General features: G+C 38.1%; 2 protein-coding genes and 2 long non-coding RNA genes across 7 annotated transcripts in view; 2 read left to right on the top strand and 2 right to left on the bottom strand.

The window, feature by feature from the left end:
• The window catches only part of LOC111338695 (allene oxide synthase-lipoxygenase protein), a 24,770-nt gene extending 21,459 nt beyond the window's left edge, over positions 1 to 3,311 (top strand). For all 4 annotated transcript variants that reach the window (XM_088732052.1, XM_022945209.2, XM_022945208.2 and 1 more), the window contains exons 9-12: positions 1 to 108; positions 728 to 1,017; positions 1,557 to 1,995; positions 2,465 to 3,311. The exon at positions 1 to 108 is cut by the window's left edge and continues 135 nt beyond it. In XM_088732052.1, the coding sequence (XP_088588178.1) occupies positions 1 to 108; positions 728 to 1,017; positions 1,557 to 1,995; positions 2,465 to 2,644 (1,017 nt within the window). In that variant the 3' untranslated portion in view covers positions 2,645 to 3,311. The remainder of the gene's footprint in view (positions 109 to 727; positions 1,018 to 1,556; positions 1,996 to 2,464) is intronic.
• Positions 3,312 to 5,964: 2,653 nt separating this feature from the next.
• LOC111338705 (uncharacterized) lies at positions 5,965 to 9,357 on the bottom strand. The gene is made up of 2 exons (XR_002695610.2): positions 8,562 to 9,357; positions 5,965 to 6,185 (listed from the first exon to the last, which is right to left on the bottom strand). It is a non-coding gene; the product is annotated as an uncharacterized LOC111338705 (long non-coding RNA).
• Positions 9,358 to 9,500: 143 nt separating this feature from the next.
• LOC148723693 (uncharacterized) lies at positions 9,501 to 11,454 on the top strand. The gene is made up of 2 exons (XR_015991321.1): positions 9,501 to 9,664; positions 11,188 to 11,454. It is a non-coding gene; the product is annotated as an uncharacterized LOC148723693 (long non-coding RNA).
• A 7,016-nt stretch (positions 11,455 to 18,470) lies between these two features.
• On the bottom strand, positions 18,471 to 20,208 carry LOC111338692 (uncharacterized). Its single transcript, XM_022945206.2, has one exon. It carries the CDS (start codon positions 20,017 to 20,019, stop codon positions 19,231 to 19,233), a length of 789 nt encoding a protein of 262 aa, XP_022800941.1. The 5' UTR covers positions 20,020 to 20,208; the 3' UTR covers positions 18,471 to 19,230.
• Positions 20,209 to 21,329: the final 1,121 nt, after the last annotated feature.

Below are 21,329 nucleotides of genomic sequence, written 5' to 3'. Positions count from 1 at the left end.
CTACAGCAACCAAGCAACACCAATCCAATATGGACTCCAAGTGATTCTCAATATGATTGGCTGCTGGCAAAGATGTGGCTTCGTTATGCTGACAATACAATTCAGCAGGTATTTTGAAGATCATAGTATTCCATTGTTGAATTTTTATTGTTCATATATCATTGCTGCTTTGTAAGAATGTCTTATTTTCTTATTGGGAACAAGTGATCCGAGAGATACGATTTCGATGAAGATTTCGAAAACGGTTTTCGTCTCATTGAAGATTTTCGTCGTAAACGATCGCTCAACATGCTAACCTGTTCTATTGTAACCACAGTCCTGTTTACTTAGAATAAATAGACAAAGAAAATAATAAACACTGAAAAGGATAGGTTCTGGAAAAAGATCCTAGGAAAAGTAGAAGAACAATTCATATTTTAGACTAGATATTTCACGGGTTTGTCGTTTGCTCTTTTATTGGAAAAGGAGAGGTTCCATCAAAGTCAGACATGATTTCGATGATTATTGAAAATGAGACGTATCGTTTGAGAGGCTGAAAAAGTCATCTGATTAAATTGTAACCAAACCTTATCATAAAATTAACTTCCAAGGTGCTACGTCATTTTATTTGATTAGCGAGCTTCCATCTTACCAAATGGCATTGACAATGGTAATGAGTACCAAATACGTGTCTGATCATATATCGATCTGTTAGGTTAAGAGGTGACATTTTTATCCTCCTTTACAGACACGGAGTCATCTCCTCGAAACCCACTTGGTGATGGAAGCCTTTGCAGTGGCAGTCTGGCGCCAGCTACCCTCAATTCATCCTGTTTTTCAACTCTTATTTCCACACCTTCGCTCCGTGATGGCGATCAACAAGTTAATCAAAGATGGTGCTATAGAAAAGAATGAACCTGCCAAACAATTTCTGAAGAAAAGTTACCACACGTTCAAGTTGAGCACGCTTTCCTTACCCAAAGGGCTTAAGGAGAGAGGTCTGGATGATCCAGATAAATTGCCGAAATTCTATTACAGGTAAGTAACTCATTGACTTATAGATGAACTGACTTGGTTTACAAGAGCAATAACTGACATTTAGAAAGGACTCATGGGTTTAACATATTTTGTTAAGTATGGATCTCCGCAAAGCAGTTAAGTTATGAAGATCTGAGACATTTTGTGCCACCTAAAAAGACAAAAAAAGAACTAAGATTCGGTGAAATTCTATGAATTCGGTATGCGCACATTTGTATAGTTTGATTTAAATAGAACGTTCAATCAGCTGTGGTCCTTTTAGTTTGTTAAACGCAATGATTGCAGTTTATCCCATTGAATAAAATGTCGAGAAAGGAAACACTGCAGACTCGAAAATTGGCTGTAAAAGGGGTAAAATCTTTTTTTTAAGTGGATTGTATTTCAGTTTGATTTGATACACACCGTCAAGTCCACTTCCGTGATGTTACTGGCTGAAAAAATCCATATAAGTGAATAGGATTTACATGTAAGAGGTGATTGCTTGACTTAGATTTTTTGGTAAATTCACATAATATGATGAGCCACTTTGCTCTTTCTAGGGATGATGCCCTCCGTCTATGGTCAGCCATTACAACTTTCATCAAAGAAGTCATTACCCTTTACTACAAGGCAGATGACGATGTTACTAAGGACGTCGAGCTTCAAGCTTGGATTAAAGATTTCAATGAAAACGGCCTCCCTGTGAGAGAGGGTGACGATGATCATGAGGTTCCAAGTGCCTTGCAAACACGTGACCAACTAATCAACCTGCTCACAAGCGTGGTGTTCACGTGCTCGTGTCAGCATGCAGCAGTGAACTTTGGTCTGTTGGATGTGTCAGGCTTTATCCCCTTCACTCCCTCCATGATGCGTAAGCCACCTCCAACTAAGAAAAACCAGACATCGCTGAAGACCATTCTTGAAACGCTGCCAAGCAAGAGTCAGTCCCTCAAACAAATAGCGTTATTTTACGTGTTGACGCGATTTGCCGAGGATGAGGTAAATTTCAAACACTCAAGAATTTCCTGATAAATTTTTGACTCGCATCTTGGTTTTTTATTACATTTGTTATCCTTATTACTTGATTATTTGGTATGATTACCACTAAAAATATGTAAATAACTTAAAAAAAGACCCCAGTTTTAAAACCTGGCTGTCGTAAAGGATCTAACTTTTTTCTCGCTCAGGTATTGCCAAGATCCTCAAATTTGGTGAGGGTCCCAGCCTTTTTATCATACGTCTTTATGAATGTGCAAAGAACTTTCCATTCACGAACAACTGATAGAACCAACCATGTGTGTCGCTTAGAAAATTAGCTGTTTTCTATGTAATTAAAATTTGAAAAAAAGGCGAGAACTCTTTTCAGTTTCGGAATTCATGATTGTTTTCCCTTGCAAAAACATCGCCGTGTTAAAAAGTGCAAATTTGCTTCCAGTGTACTAACAATAACTTATCTTTCCTACCATAGCGTTTCATTGGCGACATGACACACAGCCTTTTGACTGGTGACGAGGAAGATGCTGCAATGAGTCGCTTCCAGACCGCTCTCCATGAGATCTCGGATTCCATCAAAGCCCGCAATAAGTCGCTGGAATTGCCTTACACCTTTCTTTTACCCGAGCGAATTCCCGATAGCATTGGCGTCTAAGGCGCTGAAAGTAAAAAGGCATTTTTTTCAAAAATATCATACGGTGAATTTTTTGTCGTTATGCAGACTGTGCAGTTTAAAAAGACTGTAACAGTTAATTGTAAAATGTTGCCTTATTCGTAATGCACGCCTTTAAACCATCATCTCAATCATTTTGGATTTTTTTTACCTTTTTCAGGGTTGAAAGTTCGCCACCCTTTATGACCTAATGCTGAATTCAATTTTAATATTGTTTCACTATTTTGGGAAAATAGTTCATTGATAATTTTTCTTAAAGTGCTAAAAGAGGAAATTAGTTTTTGTTAAATGTGGAGAAGGGTTGTAGCAGTAATAGAATATTTTTGGTATGCAAAGACAATCAATTTGAGACTTACTCATTAAACTCTGGATGTAGTTCTGAGTGTGATCTTAAGATCAAAGATGTTTTGTGAATCTAAAACAGCCACATTTGTAAGATTCCTCTACTGAGAGGGGTGGTGACAACAGTAGTTGTCTCCAACTATCACTGTCCTGTCCTGTCCTAGTCATACATGTTTAAAAATTGTTCGAGTAAGGATCTCCTGTAACCACATTTTTTTTGGTGTTATCCCATTTCGTGGTCTTTTTCCAAAGACTGAGGTCATTATTTTAAGGCACAATAATAATGATGTATTATCCTTTTATCTCACGATGTGGTCACCTGTGATGTGAATCGCGACGTTCCGACTGCATACTACAAGTCTTCACCATGCAGGTGATATATAAGGTCGACTGGTTTCGGGTCTTCCTATAAAGCAGAATGCTTCGCTTTGTTTGGTGTGTTTTCCACAGCTGTGATTGGCGCGTTTTGATTCTCGATGTCAGTGGGTTGTTCCATCAAGGATCAAAACGCGCCAATCACAGCTGTGGAAAACCTACCAATCACAGCGGAGCATTCTGCTTTGCCCCGATGAACAAACACAACCTTTTTAACGATATTTTGAAGTAGTCAAAGGACGGTGCAGTGAGAATTTATGAAAGGAAACTGTTTTTATATAGTTAAAGGCTGGATAGCGAAGGCGGCCAACAAATTGTCAACAAACTTTTCTCAGTCGCGCGATTCATAAGATGCTATTTATTATTTTTTGGAATTGTTTGGGGCCATTTCTTAGTCTTGGTGTTCTTACGATGCTATGAGATGAGGTTCTGTAGTGGTCTTAGTTGGTTCTTTTCTATTTAAATGTATTCTATTCTTTCATTTTTCGCCTTCAGTGGGCTTCCTAGCTCCTTTATCAATCAGATGTCTCGCTAAACGTAATCCGCTGTAATCTGCCTTACCTGTGACTGCCAGCCATGTTACAGCTATTTTCGATCAATTGCTCAGTGATAAGTTAATTGAAAATTCCCGCTTCAGTTTACTTTACGGTAATCATTTGATCTAATATTTGTTTAATCTTTATATTTGTTGTTTGCTGTTATCGTTGCCTTTCATCTCTTGGTGAAGTAAGTTTGATCGCACGTTCTCATAAACTCTTTACAGAAAATCCACGACTTATTCATGAGTTTTAATACACCTTAAGGTGGCTCAAACCAGTTTCCTCGCGCGGGGAACAGATTACTCTTGCGTGACGCGCGCGAGAGAAACGTGCGAAAGAAGCGCGAGATCAAAAGATGAAAATTCAAAACAAAGATGGCGGCGAGTGGATTTTTTTCTACTTTTGTGAAATCTTGCGACGGCGAAAAAAGAAGAACTCAAGTGAAGGATAATCTACCTGAAGTGGAAGAAGACTTTGAAACTTCAAGGAAAATAATATGATATAGCCAGAATTCATGCGTAGGATTTTTAAGATGAGCTCGGGAGGCTGTCTTTGACGGCTGTTTAATGATATTCTTAGCAGTAGTTGAAGTTCATTTATTTGTTTAAGCAGGTTGTTTAATTGGCAGCTGTAATAGCTGATTAGGACCTGCTGTCCTAACCCACCCATCCCACCCTAGGGGAGGACATCCATCACACAGTAATCTCGTGTGTGGGAAATTAAACGTCTGTAAACATCAGATCGTCTGCGCTCGCGCGAGCACACGCAATTGTCAGCGGTAGCTAAAACAGATCATGAGCAAATGTCGATCTTATAGAATCCAGATTTTTAAATGCGCGAGAACGCGCGTGGAAATTGCTAAACTCACGCAAGCTATTGCATGTAAACAAGTCCGCTGACCCCTTCTTTTTATTGTTCCAATATGATAATAATGTCGAAAGGAATCATCTGAAAAAAAAACTAGAAAATTCTACGGAAGTGGAAGAAGACTTTGAAACTTCAAGGAAAATAATATGATATAGCCAGAAGTCGTGTGTAGGATTTTTAAGATAAGCCCGGGAGGTTGTCTTTGACAGCTGTTTAAAGATTTTCTTAGCAGTAAACGATTGTAAACATCAGATTGTAGGCGCTCGCGCGAGCACACGCAATTGTCAGCGGTAGCTATAACAGATCATGAGCAAATGTCGATCTTATAGAATCCAGGGCCGGGTTGTTCGAAGCTGTGTTAAGATAACCCAGGGTTACTGTATAAATCTGATTTCAGATCTGAAAGCTTTAAAAGGAAATTCAGTGGAATTCTTTTTGTCTACAACTTGGTGATTGGATGCTCTAAAAAGTGTTAGGAATATTATCCCAAAAAAGATTTTTGAACAAAGGATTAAAGAAACCTTGATTAGAATTTAACCTTGGGTTAGTGCTAATCAGCCTTCGAACAACTGGGCCCAGATTTTTAAATGCGCGAGAACGCGCGTGGAAATTGCTAAACTCGCGAAAGCTATTGCATGAAAACAAGTCCGGTGACCCCATTTTTTTATTGTTCCAATATGATAATAACGTCGAAAGGAATCATCAGAAAAAAAAAAGACAATTCTACGGAAGGAAATTTGCGATGTTTGAAAATTGCCTTTTTTCTATATTTTCTGAAAATCCGCTCCGTAGAATTTTTTAAAAATCTTTGTGTATTTTCCTTTTCAAGTGCCAAAAGCAATCACTGAAAAAAATCATAAGGTTACCGGGTTAGTTTTAGAATTATTTAAGCCACAAGCTAAGAAATGCGTCTGAATAAGCCTCTAAAAGCGTTGCCATGGAAACTGCTAGTGACGAAATTACACCTATTTTTGGATAACCAATAATTATATAATTCAACCCCGTAAAAGTGTTCAACTGGCCTTGGTCAGTGTTTCCGTTGTATTCTTTCAAAGTTACAAACCATCAAAAAGATGAAAACCGGTACGAGCCACCTTAAGCTTGATATTTTCCTCCATTTCGGATGCATTTGGCTTTATATAAACTTGATAACGGCGCTTTTCAAGAAACAAACATTACTTCTGTGTGTAAAAATGCACAATGTCCTTTTAATCATTTGATTACACAATGAATTTATTTAGAAAAATTAACAGGATCATTGACTTTTGAGAAATTTGTCATTACATATCTGAATCACCTTTATTTCTTCGTTCTGTTGCAATTTTATCGTATCCGTTTCTTTTCCCTTCATGTATTTTTCGGACTGCTGTGAGCGAAAATGATCCTTGTTCATTCCCCTTCTGTAGGGGTAAAAATAAATGATGCAAGGTTAGCAAAAATAGATAAATCAAAGAAATGTATGGAAAAAAATTAATTGATGAGTTAGATTTAAAGCTAAGCATCCAAGTGCAATATAAATCCTACAAGGAGGCCAAGGAAAAGGCTCCCTTTCTAGATCGCTACCTATGGACTACCGACATGTGAAGATAACCTCGTGCGATATCTCCTGTAATTCAGCAACTTTGGTAATGAAAGCACCAACTTTATTGCTGCACATTAAATCAGTTGGGCTCGCGCATTGCGAATTTAAACTCGAAAGTCTCTTACTTTCTCCCTCTCTACCCAGATTTCTCCCTTCTTTCCAGGCTCCTACTAAGAACGACTGTGCAGGATTTAAAGTGAGTTGATAAAGTAAAACACTGGTACGCAACTGTGAGGGTTGCGTGGGCAGTCTGTTATTGGTCGAAAACCATCGTTTTTTGTACGGTCAACACAAAGCTATCAGAAGCATTATGGAAAAAAAATGATTTAACCCTTGAGAGCGGATTGCTGCTGCTTTTCAAAGCAACCTGGAATACATGCGAATCGCTTTCTTTTAACTCATGGCTCACAAAACATTTCTTGAGTTCTCCTAACTTTCTAAGTTTGTCTTCACGAAACAAAACCGAAAAAGAGCGGGCGAATTCTATAGCTTGTAACTTCGTGAATTTCTGTTATTTGGTCCCAACACGGAAGACATGAAGAAAAAAAAAATCCAATTGATTTATTGTTCTGTAGTGCGTGGACGTCTGATTTTTGACTCTGTTTTTATCACCCTAGCTCGGGCGGCAGCTGTTCTTTGAGCGAATAGAAAATAATAAGAAAGTAGCTGTTCTCTGAGCGAATAGAAAATAATATAAGGAATATATATTTGCAAAAAGACGAGAAACGTTGGCGCAATAGGAATAAAAACTCACATAAATAATGTCTTTTTTAATTAAAATTATTTGGTTTAAAACGAATGCAATTCTTCGAAACAGAATTTAGGATTGAAAATGTCTATCAAAACATTATCTCGCATTTATGTAAAGGAAGTAAAATTATATCATTGAGAGTTTTTAAAAATCAATTAAACGTTATAACAAAAAATTAAATATTTTCATGGACTGAAATCTTGAACTAAGTAGTCTTGTATTTTTTAATGTTTGATTATGTTCGTTTTTGAACTTATCCAAATGGGTAGGAGGAAATCTTAAATTTAGATTTGAATTGAAGCAGATTGTTTTACCTTATAATTATAACAGCTTTTTTCTTTTTCGCACGGTTGTCTTAGTAGCACACAACTTAACTCTATCTAAAAGAAATGAGACTTCATCGTGAGAGAGGTTGCCGACCACTCTTTCAGATTTCTGGAAAAAGTATTTTGTTTCTTCACTCGTATTCTTCATTTGCAACACTGAATGACGGCAAAAGGTGTTCCAAATTGGTAATATTGATTGATAGCATTTGGCCTCTCTTGAATATTTAAGAGATTTAGCCTTAATACTTGATTGTAAGTGTAGCGAACAGTAAACTATTAAATTTTGCTCTATTCACGGTCTTCTCAAATGTTTCAACAATACCCGAATTCATCCTTCTTTTCGAGTTCAGAGCGCGCTTAAAATGAAAGGAAACGTCGGTTTCTGTAATCGCCTTGCAAATAGGAGAGACGCCTTAGAAAAAGCGAAGATTATGAAGGTACCTTAAGAAATTCCTTGCGATTTTACCTAAGAAACCAAGAAAGGAAAATTTGTAGCAATTTTCCTACCTTAGATCATTTCATGTGCTTCTTTAAACAGTTGACCAACTTTTTAATGCGAGCCAGTCACACTCGGAAAAGTGTCAAAAGGGCCCGCCCTATATTTATTCAATGATTATTCGAAATGCGCTTATTGCTTGCGACAAAATGGAAAGAAGGGAAATTTCGATTATGTAATTTCATTTTTAATCCTTTAAGTGTTTTGAAGATGAATTTTAATTCAATCTAATTCCCAGAACGCTTTCAGAGCAGAGAGAGCTGACCCTGTTGAATCAGCAGTACTTAGATTTTATTCACTGCATTCATAGAAGCTAACTGTGATTACTCCATGTAGTCCCTCGGCGTAGGTTGGAAAACATGAAAATAAAATAAAACGATCGATTTTAACTACAATTCCTGAAAATAGCGAAGAAATTAAGTTTAAAATTCAAATCAAACTGGCTCGTTTTTAGTAAAAAATTGTTTTGCACCTGCTCTGAAATTCATATCGTTACCAGAGTGGTTTCAGAAGTACGGAAAATCGCGACAAAACAGGTAGATACATGTTGCAGAAGAGCAAAAAAAGTGTCTGCATAACAGTTTGATTTAGTTTTTTCTTTTTACATATTAATCTACTTACTTAGTTAGTATCTGTAGAATCTATGGAAGGATCTTGTGTCGTGCACCGGGCCTTCTGAATAGCGGTCTGGTTTTCTGCTTCTAAAAGGCAATCTGTTTGATCCCTTTGCTCTGTTAGCACTCGGCTTGTTCACGTTTGTTGCACTCGGTTTGGCAGGTTTTCTTGGCTTGACGGGCTTGTATTGACTTTTTAACACTGATAATACCTGTTGGCTGTCCTCGACCATGAAGCAAGTTATAAAAAAGCTAATAAGAAGTATCGTGGTCGTTGTCTTCGTATTCATTGTGATCCTGTTTCGATTCGCAGCGATCCTATTTTTCCAATGAGATCGTACTGTATTACTACTGACCATACGACAAAACGCAGGCTTTATAACGCTTTTGAAAACTACCTCCTACACTCGCTTTTCTTTAAAAGTAAAATAAACCGGAAGGAATCGAGGACAAAAGATCGATTTACGTCTCTTTTCTTAAACCAATTTTTTTTTTTTAAAAAAAAAAAACCTTGCAAGCCATCCGTAAAAGGGCACAAAGAAAATTATAGATTTCTTGATAAGCTTCTAGTAGTTCCTCACGTAATCTACGCCTATTGTTAAAATTTCATCATGGTTAGTATATGCCCGTAAGGGAAAAACAGGCCCTGGTTTCCGCGGCGACACGTCGGCGAGCAAATATTATTTATTATGGAATATCGTAAATTATCCCAAGGAAGAAATGACTAATGAGATTAAAGATAATACAGAGAAACCTTCGAAGACAGATATTGAGGTTTTTGAAAATCCGCTCATTAACCACAGTGCGAGATATAGACTGGGTAAATAAGGAAATGGGTGAAAATTAAGTGTTTTGGGGGCCTACCATTGACGTATCCACTTTCTAATTGTAAGCACGTGTTGTTTTCCCTGCATCTATATCAATAAGTAGTTAAGGATGTTTTCAATTATGTCTAGAGCTTTCGTCAACGTTACCATCCGGTTTTAAGAAAAGAGGAAATTTTTTAGCATTATTTCTTTATTACAGTCATGAAAATGCCATTTTCATGACTAAATTCAGATTTAAGTTTCGTGATAATCCGTTAACCCCTGCAATTATTCTATTTGAGAGGTAGGTAAAATCCATTTGACCCTTTATAATTTTGATTATTGAAATGAAATTACTCGAGGTTTTCAAATGTTCAAATTGACAATGACAGAGAACTGAAAATTTTTCCAATGCATTAAACCAAGAATGGTTGTGGAACATACATTTATCCACAGTGTAAAAAATGTACAATTCAAAATTAAGGTTTGTCAATGAACTCCATTTTTTCTTTGGACTCCAGTCGTTCCTTCAAACATGGAATAAGCAAAATTGGATTGATCTTCAAAATGGTATCTCAAATTATGAATAAAATAGGCAAATTGACCAGAGAATTTCACCTGAAAATTTGCCCATTACCCATGGGTAAAGGGCAAATATCTTGGCTGTTTATAAGCTTCCCTTTTCGAAAATCAATTTTCTGCTAAGCGATTTTTGTTTTTGCTTTCTTAATTTTCGGTAAGACACTAAGTTGATAGATCCTCCCATTTCTGGTATTTTCTCATTAGTTGAAATTTTGTCAAAGGAGCCGACATCCACTGTGTAGTAAAAAGAAGATTATCTGCTTTGTGTGACAAACAGGCTTCTTAAAACTCGCCGAAACAATGTCTTGTCGTATCTTGATGAAACATTTACTTATTATGTTTACCATTTCTGCCTAATCACTTTAATTTACTCAGGGAATTAATATTGGGGTTTCTTAGCTCAGGTCAACCAACATCAAACTTGCTCACGTTCAAAATTTTAAAAAAAAGCAACAACAGAGGCACTCTTTTTTTCGACACTCTTATTGTATTTGAAAAGGTCACCTAAGCAGTCTGATTAAGATATTTTTCACCTAAGATTTTTGAAAACGATAATTGTTTCAAACTCTTTTTTTTTTCAACCAACGGAGAATCCTCAGTGCCTTAAAAGACTCAAATAATGAAATTTTCTCGAAAACACCCAGGTTCCACTGTTTTCTCAGTGAAATGATAAGCCAGATATTAGTGGAGAGCACTTTAAAAAGTTTTCTAAACACCACTGGAATTGAGACTTTGTTCGTAGCCGTCGCATAAGGCAAAGAGAGAGTCTATCGGTCTTGTACTTTTTAAAACTATAAATACAGTCAGACACTAAGTTTTCCCATTTCTGATCAAAATTTCCAGAATGTTCGTAAGACTGATTCGGATTCAAAGCGTCTACGAGCAATAATCATAATGAGTCTATTATTTCAGTTGCAAGTGAAGGAAAGTTTCAGTTTTTGCTAGATATTCAAAATAGCCGAATAAAAAGAAAAAATTGCTATAGAAAGGGAGTGAAATAAAGAAAATTCAAAAGCGTCGCTGAGAGAGAATCTTTTCACAGTAAGGATGGACGCACAAATTTGCTCGAGGTGACTTGTTATCATCATGCCTCGACAACCATGTGCGTTCAAACAAAGATTCACAACCCACTTTTTTTTAATTAAGTAAGTCAGCATGACTCACACAACAAAGATAGTGGAAAAATTAATTCACAAGGAATGTTTAATTCACATGAGAACCTCTCACTCTTCACGTATCTTCTAGATCATTTTTTCAAGGTGCCTTACTGGATTGACTTGGGTGATCGCATATACTTTGTGACAGCTTGTCTAAAGGCCCGTAGAAATTGCTGATTACAGATCCTTACCTTTGATCAGAGGTCTACTTCATCGAAATTGATCTGAGCATGGGTCCCTAAACATGGGAATAGACTGATATTTTTCTTAATAATCAACCAAACTGAGTACATATGCTATTGGCAAAGTTCTGTTTGTTTTGAAATTCAAAATAAAATATTAGTGAATAAAGGCTGATAGTTTCGAAAGAAACTGTTTGGGGCTGCGTCGGTGGGAGTAACGAAATAATTTGGATATATCAACAAAGTTGAAATGGTAAATTGGCCACCGTAATGATTACAAAAGCTGACGTTAGCCCTTCGTCGGAGCGAATGGCGAAGGGCTAACGCTCGAAACGTCAGCTTTTGTAATCATTACGGTGGCCAATTTACCATTTCAACTTTGTTGATATATCTAAAATATTAGTGTCGAGGCACATCTGGACATGGGAGCCATGTTACCTCAGCCATAAAAGATTTTCTAGACGTCAGCGTGAAGTGCATTCCACGAGTACTTTTTATAACAATACTACAAGACTATAGAAGAAAACTAATTGTTTAGCATAAAGAGATAAGGATGAACATTCAGTTTACAACGACAACGGGCAAATTTAACCATCAACAGAGGAAAAACTATACTCAAGGTGTAGAAAAAAAATTATTTATCACAAGTCTCACACTTTTTCTTGTTCGATCACCACTAAAAAAAGAATGCAGCAGAGAGAGAAAAATACAAAACCCAGTCCCGAGGGCCCTTCTTTCACGAATCTTTGTCGAAATCCCTTCCTAGATTCATAGGTATAATGTTCTATTTGGGCACTTGAAGACTGAGTTAGTGAAAATGTTGTTGTTCCCACTTATCTCTCTCTCTTTTTTATCATTACTTATAAGACCTTATTTTGAGGAAGTTTGTGCTTATTTCTAACCACTTCTGATCAGGACGCGGAAAAGAGAAGGAAGTGAGTGATATCACCACAAATACAATAAGTTTCTTGATTGTCTTGATACCCTCGGGAAAACAACTTATGCTGAAGGTTTTGATTAAATAAGATATAATGTTATCATCGACGTCAACAGGTTTGTCATTTGTAACTCCTGCATCGTCCAAAACGATTTTTCACAAAACAAAACTGACGCAACAGCACCTCGCCATCTCGAAATGCCGCGGGATCAGACGCACGAGCTAACTGAAACATGCACTTCAAAAGAGAGTGCTTTAAGTTAGAGCAGGAATTTCTGAGAGATTGAGCTGACGTTCGCGAGATTCTTCTTAACATAAAACCATCGGCTCTGCCTTTGTCTGAGTGATTTAGCGACTTACACCGTTTTCTTTCATTCACAGTACGTTTAACGTCTCAATAATAATATTCCAACCCTTAAGCAAATGCTAAAACTCCTGGCAATTCTATTGAGGTCAACACCTTTTCTTATTCATTTCGTATCGATTGTAAATACATTGCACAGATTGATAAGTTTTGTAGGCGTGCTTTGCGATATGGATATACCTCCAAGTACACCCCAATGACCAACTACACGTTTCAAGAGATAGGCAGTTATGGAACAACATCATAACCGATGCAGCCCATTCTCTTTATGACTTTCTTTCTCCACAAAGATGACGTTTTTAAGAAGCAGGGGCCATGATTTTACCTTGCCACGTGTGAGAACCGAGAGCTTCAAGCGATGCTTTATTAATAGATGCCTATTTAATTTTGTCTAAGTCTATTTTAAATGTATAGTAGTTTTGAATAGTAGCATAGAATATTATTCTCATTGTAAACTCACACGTTTGTCTGTGGGGATGTTTTTTAATAACGAATGAATGAATAAAGATCTATTGTTAGATTAATTTTTGGCTAATCGTGTTGAGCGAACATGATAAAACGATATTTCGTCATAATGGTCATAGCAGATAGAAACAAAGCCAAAAGGTTGAAAGATATTGGTTCCGGAAACAGGACGGAGACAAGCCATCAACCAAAATGAGACGCAAATTCGAATTAATAATGAGCAGGCCACGTGTTGTTACCTTTTGTTTGAACATTTATTTTAAAAAAAAAAAAGGAATTTCTTGTTCTAGTGTTGGGAGGCCTGTGCCTCCCATAAGGCATGGCGGGCAGAAAAACACATGGAACGAATGAGTCGGACACCAGTTTGTTGTTGTAGCTTTTCATTTAACCTTACTGTGGATTCCCATAAGCTCCTGCATATTCGAATCATAAAACTGATCTCGATCGTTTTGAGCTTAGAAATTAATAATGAATTAGCGACTACACCACGCGCACTCTTTAATCAAATTTCTAATCTAAATATATGGAAAACGAGATGAATCACAACTCAGTGTGTTCCCTTGGAAAATCTTTGAGGGATTATCAAGTTTTCTTGCGTTACCGGTGCAGTGCTCCATCAACTGAGCTAACAAGCCAACTGGGAACTGGTCAATAAATTAATGTTGGTCAACTTCTTCAATGGCAAGCTATCTGTGATTGAAATTAAAACTTATTAATGTGCAGATTTCGGCCAATAAACGCAATGTACGATAAAATTAGTTAAATCGGTTTACATGGAGGGATTAGCGTCTAGTGGCAAACGTCAGTCGTGTCCTGCCATAGAAAAGGCGATCAGGAATCAGAAGTGCGCCAGTGTTGGCCACTCGGTGCAGACTTAAGTTAGGCTTTTAAAAGAATATGTTTTTCAGGGGGTAGTATGTTAAAGCCCCATTTTCGTTTGAAAACACAAACATTTTGACACCTAACTAAAACCTCGTAGACCCTTTTAAGCACTTTTTTGAAGTAAATTCATTTGGAAATGAATCGTTTTGATACCACTTTCGGCTTTCCGTGAATGATTAGCAGTCTCTCGAAGGTTTTAAAAACCAGTTCAGTAGCATCATCACCATTTCAGAGCATTTTTTCTGAATGAAAACGTATCATGCTGGACAACTGAAACTAATAGATGAACGCAAGACGAAAAAATCTTTTGCGGATGGAAATAATTTGCTTTATATCTGTTACTCCGTATACATTCCAAGGTTTCTACGAGTTTTCCTCAAATATTCCGACCTCTTTTAATTTTCATTACACACATCTGAGGCTGTCGTCCTTTTCCAACGGCAAACCGTCTAAAATGACTCGAAGTATAAAAAAGAATGGCTCAGCACTGACGTTTCGCACTCGACCGCTATGGTACATAATACATGGAATACATGACGTATGATATGCGCTGTGACTTATGCATTAGTTAACGAGTTCAATATTTTTCGTAGTCAGAGCATCATTTGTGGTTTTCACTGGAGTTTTAATATGTCTTGACGGAAAGCAACCGTCTTTCAAAATTTTTGTAGATTTCGCTACAATTCTGTAAGATGGAAAGGGGTCTAAGGGGTCTGAGAGCGCCTTGCAACTACTTGGAATACGGAAATCAGTTTGATCTGTGGTGAAATTGAAACAGACAAACTGAGGTAAAAGGTAAGAATCTCATCTGAATGAAGGGGTTTATTTTTTGTTTTGTTTTAGCTTTCTGGCGGCTAAAATAACAATGTACTGTTTTACGATGTTGTTTTTACAAAGAGGCGAAAAGTTTAAATCGACAACTTGAACTTGACTCGTGACCCGGTCTCGGGTCTCGTGCAAAGGCGATCTTTGCATTATATTTGTTCGCACGGCGCAGCTAAGCAGTTAACCTTATTTTGTACCCCTCGCAAATATGCTATCAAATTCATATTATTTCCGATGTTTGTGAGAGGTGGTAAATGCAAACTTTGGACAGCACATAAGTTTGCTTACATAAGCAAGTGTGTTCAAACTGTTAACTTTGAACCAATTTGCTGTGGTTTGCAAATGCTGCCAAATTATTGTAATTGAACCCCCTTGCTAAGATAGCAAATATTTTGTAAATGTGTGCAAAGTATCAACAATGAACAGGTTTAATTCGGTTTGTGTATGTGGTCCAAATATAAGTATGCCTCTGGGTTCGCACGACTTTGGAATATGATCAAATGTTTGATATTGAATAAGTTTGCTCTGGGCATGCCATGTGGTGAAAGCATCGATATTTATTCAAATCAAATTCACTCTACATTGTGAATCTATTTGAGTCTTCTATCTAGAGCCATGCGTTGGGAATGCTATTCGATGATTGCTTTAGAGGCCTCCATACGCTTGAAAAACCATTCGTTGCTGATCTTCGGTACCATTTTGCAGGTTGCTTTCACGTGGGACTTATGATGATTGAAAACGAACTTTGGTAGCGTGGTTGAGCTGCTGTGTCGACGAGCATACTCATCTACGGATTGTCGACTCATGTAGTTAGATCTCAAACAAATCAGTTCTTCTGAGCCGCTTCGAGTGACTTTGGAAACTGAACTGTGATTCAACACTGATTCCAACACGTAAACTCTGAAGAAGCATAAAAGCTTCATGAGTCTTTCTTTCAGCTTTCTTGGTAACCGGTTAGGTCGCTCGAGAGTCATTTCTCCCGATGCCATCTTGCCCATGGATTACATGAGCTGGGTTGACTGTTTGCTAAAATGGCATTATATGGGGCAGGCCGGCCCAATTAGTCAACCCCTTAGGGGATAATTGGAAGGCCCAAAAAAGACCCCTAAAGTGGCCTCAATTATTATTTCGCTAAGATTTCTAGGAAAGGTAACTAGATCAAGCACATTTAAATCCAATTACTTTAATATACAATTTTATTTCAAATACAGTTAAGCAGCCTCCCTCGGGGAACTGGCTGGTGGTCGCTGATAGGTGGTTTGCAACCAACCTCTAGAGACACCATGTTGAAAGGAACAAATGCTGGTGGACGAACAAAAAGAACCAGTGATATATCTATTGTTTACGTCCACCAACATGGCGGCAACGATGTAACGTGCAAACTACTAAATGTGATGGAAAAAAATAAAAAAAGGGTTGCAAACAAATTGCTTTGCCTCGTGTTTACTTGTATTTGCATTAATACTAAATATGTCACTTTTGCACAGATAGCAAATGCTTGACAAATGTATTTAAAAGTTCCGCAAAGTTCAACTTGGCAGCTGAAATTGCAAGGTAAATTTTATTCTAATATTATATGTAGTACGCTACATTTGCAAGCAAATTCGTCAGGAACAAATGTACGAGTTTACCTTTACATTACGGCTAGTGCAAATCTAGTTCAAATTTAGAGCCCCAAATTTGCACCACATTTGTACGCCTGGGAAATCCATTTTTTCGTCCAGTGCCAAACTCTCGACCACACTACCTACTTCCCACATAAACGGTAGTTACAACAGGTGTGAAAATAACAGGGGCGAAGGGGAAGGAAAATGGCAAATTTAGCGATTGAGAGAGCATGAGTACTTTATTCCTACTGGTCCAAACGTTATTAAAAAACCATAGGGTGTAGCCGAAATATATCTATATTTTCTATATTTTTATTTTTCTTGCAGCAGAGGCTTCCCGATTTGTTGAAGCGGGCAGGGAATCTATCACAGAACTAAGTATTTTCGCGTAGTGGGCGAAAAGAAGAGGCAAAGTAAGGAACTTGCAAGCTGCGAAGTAAAAGCTCAACACTATGATCGCCCAACTTTTTTCGCTCGGTTGACTGAGAAGAAAAATAGAGTACGAACCTGACTCGTTGAAAGTCACGAAAGTAGCTATAGATTCCTGTTTATTTAAAATCGATCGAGAGAGAAAAAAGTTTCTTTCGTTGAGAAAAGTCCGAGAAGGAAAAGCAGAGAGGTTTCGAGAGCTCGGAGTACTGGGAAACAACCAATCAGAGCTGGGAGTACTGGGAAACGACCAATCAGAGCTCGGAGTACTGGGAAACGACCAATCAGTGCTCAGAGTACTGAGAAAGGACCAATCAGAGCTCGGAGTACCGGGACACGGCCAATCAGAGCTCGGAGTACTGGAAAACGACCAATCAGAGCTCGGAGGCCGAATAGCGACCACCTATTCTTACTGAATGAGCATCGCACGTAGTCCGAGCGAGAATAAATATTCTTTCAAAAGCTTTCAATGAGTGCGATGAACAAGTAGTTGCAAGTACCATCCTGTAATTATGGATTATTTTCACTCATAAACCATGTTCTACAAACTGCCCTCGTCAACTTTGCGACTCGAGCAATTCTGTAAGAACTTTGAAAATAAGCGCGAAAGTAATCCTTAGCAGCCTCAGGCCCAAGCTAGAAAATACAGGTTAGCAATGAAAAATCTTACCCCATCTCCCTTCCATTAAGGTGGATCTCCAGTGTCGCGTAGGTTTTTCCGTACTTAAAACGAGCGTAAAGAAAACGTGCATGAGCAAATTCCATTGCCACGCAAAATTGAACACTGCGCGTTTTATGTTTTATTGTTACGTGCGAATTCGCAGGCCCATGCGCAAAAGTTGAAGGCTGCTCAACTTTTCTCTGTTTTTTCGTGATTGAAACGTGCGTTAAGACGTACGTATACGCCTCAGAAAAAAAAAAAAAACCTGCCGGCGTCAGGAAGTGGAAATATGACAATGTTTAGTCAAGGGATGTGTTTACGCACGTAAACGTTCATTTCAGCATACGTAGAATTTTTTTTTAAGCACGTTGAAGTGCGTGGACAGGAACATGACAGCGAAAAACCCAGTTAAGAAACGTTTACTTGAGTACAGGGGGTAACCATTGCCACCTGTGTCATTTCAAAAAATAGTTTTCACGTGACGTCATCAGAATTAAAAAAAAATAAGGAATTATCATTTCTCTTGAGATTTTAATCTAGTTATTTATTGGAACATCTCAAGACTTATCTTTTTACAAATTTTCAGTTTGATAGGGTTTCTCGTCTTGTGATAAAGCAAAGTTGAATTTCTGTGCTTTTAGTGTGACACGGTATTAAAATGGAGGCCAAGAACGCTGTCACGCAGGTTGAAAAAAAGGACTTATCCGCTGAGATTACGCAATCTGAACAGCTTAACAGTCCGCCTTGTGTAAAAATAAGTACTCATCTGAGATATTTATGAGCCCTCAGAAGGCGACTGAAAGCTTTTCACACACACATGACGTGTCCATAGGAAGCCTCGTGAATTTGAGTAAAACATTTCTCAGTTCGAATATCTCCCGCGCGAAACACCGGCACATACCTGAATCGTTGCGAGACTGTTTGAAGAATATTCATCTTCTTTTATCTTTTTGATTTTTGACTTTATTTATTGAATGCTTTTTATGATGATGCGACAGCAGAATGTAAGACGAGTCATATCGTAATATCAGACATTATGTAACAATTTTTGGCATGTTTACAACCTTGACACTTCCAATAGATTTACCGGGTGTTTTCTACTCAGAAGATCACGCGTCAAAAATATGCTTGAGCTCCAGAGCTACTTTGTGCCGAAACAAAATATCAGACATCATTTTTTTTTTTTTTCACTCCTGTTCGCGTGCTGTTTTCATGTTGCCTATTAACATTTGCTTTTTAATTCGACCGCATCGCTTTTTGAAAAATAAATTATAAAAAATTATAATCACAATATAAGAAATTCATGAAAGGTGGCGGTTTGAGGCTTAAACTAACCACGACTCAAGCTTTGTTGAAACATAGATCAACCTTCTCGAAGTTGTAATCAATCGCACGTAGTCTATCTCCCGAGGGAAGATAGTATTTCAAGTCAGTCGTCCGCGGAAAAAGGAGAGTCCGTATGAACTTCAATTACGAAATGAAAAGGTTTTTCAAATGAAACAAATTTGATGTGATCATTCGAATCGAAGCAAAAACAAGGTAAATGCCGAATGTAAATCATCATAATAATACCCCACAACGTGCTCAGTTGGAGGGTCGTTAAGAATCAATGTGTTTGTTGCGTGATCCAACCTGTGCTCAATATTTCAGCAGTCTAAAAACCAAATAAATTGTTTTTTCGACAATAACTACCATTATCATTATCACATTTTCGGGCTAAAACGACTCAGAGTCGGGCCTTAAATATATTCATGCCCGCGAAACATAAGTTCTCTTGTTTCAGTGACAAAGTACATGTAAATTCATAGACATAAACAACGTAATAACAACTGACAGTAGGTTGTTGTCAATGTTCAGTCGACTCGAGCCGTTCGGGTTTGTTTCGTACAACGTAACCATCGTACCTTCCACGGTCTTCTCAACCTGTGTACAAGTTGTTGCCGTCACAATCGTGATGTTGTAACTGGCGAGGGTTACAACTTCGAAGTCTTGATCCTTGATGTCTTCCAGCGATAGTGTCTTGTCGACTCCGTGTAGTGTTTTCGTTTCTCCATTTTTGTACTTCACTGTAGTTTTCAAGTCGACCAAATTGTCATCGATTCCTTCCTTCGTAGTTTGACTCCCGGCAAGTTCATTCAAACACAAATTTCCTGAGTCATCCAGCAGTCTTTCTTTCTCAAGTGTTACTCTCACAGCTCTTTTTTTCGGGATGGAGACATAACTCCTATACATTGGATATCCCTGCCGATACACTGGGGCGCTGCTGAACGCGTAGCGGGTCACCAAATAGGCAGCGACAGCTCTCTTGAACGTGCTTGAACGCGAACCCAGTTTAGTTTGTTTGACAATCACCGGGGAGCGAACTGAGGTGGCTTTGATCGGTGTGTATTTGGTGATTTTAGGTTTTGAGCTAGACCCTCTTGACCTAGATCTCGATCGACTGGATCTGGAGGATCTGGAGCCTCTTGAGCCTCCTGATCTGCCTCCACCACCACGTCCTCTTGTTTCTGATAATTCTACCATCGCCATAAGAACGATGGAAACAAGTAACACCGTAGTTAATCGCATCTTGTCGAACAATAACGACGAGTAAAACTGGTATTCAAGTCAATTCCTCTTCCAAACTTCATTAAAAATTGTGTCTGTGTGTAAGTAGGACGTATTCTCAATCACTTACCAATGGTATCCTCCGTATTACGTACGTGATGTAGTTCACTTACTTTTAAAAGAATTTGACCGAGGTCATTACAAGCTCTCAGCCATTATGCCCTCAGCTCGATTAATTTGTCAATCAATTCTAGAGGCCATTTCCGGATTATCCTTGCACCTCTTTTTCAAAACGAGGCCTGGTGCTTAAACATTCAGATGAGAACTTACAGTCATATGAAAGGATGAGAATTAGGACTCGCGTTGAAAATGAGGCATAAGGCAATTTGGAAATGAGCTATCAGGTCAAAGCGAATGTTTGCTTACCTTGCTTCCAGGTTCTCCTCTTTTGCTGATCCTGCGACAGAAGAATAACAACAAAGGCCATTGTTCAGAGTTTGAGTCGTTTTTGAGGAGCAACCAAATCTGACTTAAAACCTTACGTTTGTATTCAAAACGTTTTGACACGCAAGTTGTGTCAAAGGGAAGAGAGTGAGGCAAATGATGATGTGCATACTTGAATTATGTGGATTTTTCAAATAAACATTACAAAAACGAAGAAAGGCAATTATAACATAACCAAAGTAAAGCGCGCGCTCTGATTGGTCAATTAGGGTCCTCCATTTGCACATGGATGTACGCTGCTGACGTGAGCAAATGCAAAGACTATCTTTTCACCCTTGCTTGTTTCTTCTGGTCACGTAAGTTTTGTTAAATAAAAGGGAACTCTTTAGCTACAATGTATCAATGTTATGTTATAAAACAAATGGTAAACACCACAGCGTACACTATTGAGTTATGGATGCACTTGGGAGGTTTGCTAAGCACTCAAGAAGCTAGAGTCGCTCTCGGCTATCGCCTCGAGCGACTCTTACGCTTCTCTCGTGCTTAGCAACCTCCTGCGTGCATCCATAACTCAATAGTGTACGCTGTGGTGTTTACCATTTGTTAAAGAGGAAGCTAAGAACATTGCTAACCGAATTGAATTTTACGGCAAAAGTTGAATGAATGGCAGAGATTAATGAATGTGAAAATGATGTGATAAGGATCAATGCTGTTTACAAAATATGGGCTTTAATCTTACTTTGAGCATTTCTCCACCAAAGAAAGTTTCACTTACATCAGTGCACTTGGGAGATCATCTCTCCCCCCCCCCCCCCACCCCGCTTCAGACAAAAAATATCCCCACAAGTAACGAGGAATCTTCATCGCTAACGGTGTAACTCTAGTTA

This window comes from Stylophora pistillata, chromosome 9, assembly GCF_964205215.1.
Source record: "Stylophora pistillata chromosome 9, jaStyPist1.2, whole genome shotgun sequence".
Lineage (NCBI taxonomy): Eukaryota > Metazoa > Cnidaria > Anthozoa > Scleractinia > Pocilloporidae > Stylophora > Stylophora pistillata.
This window is presented reverse-complemented; position numbering and strand designations above follow the sequence as displayed.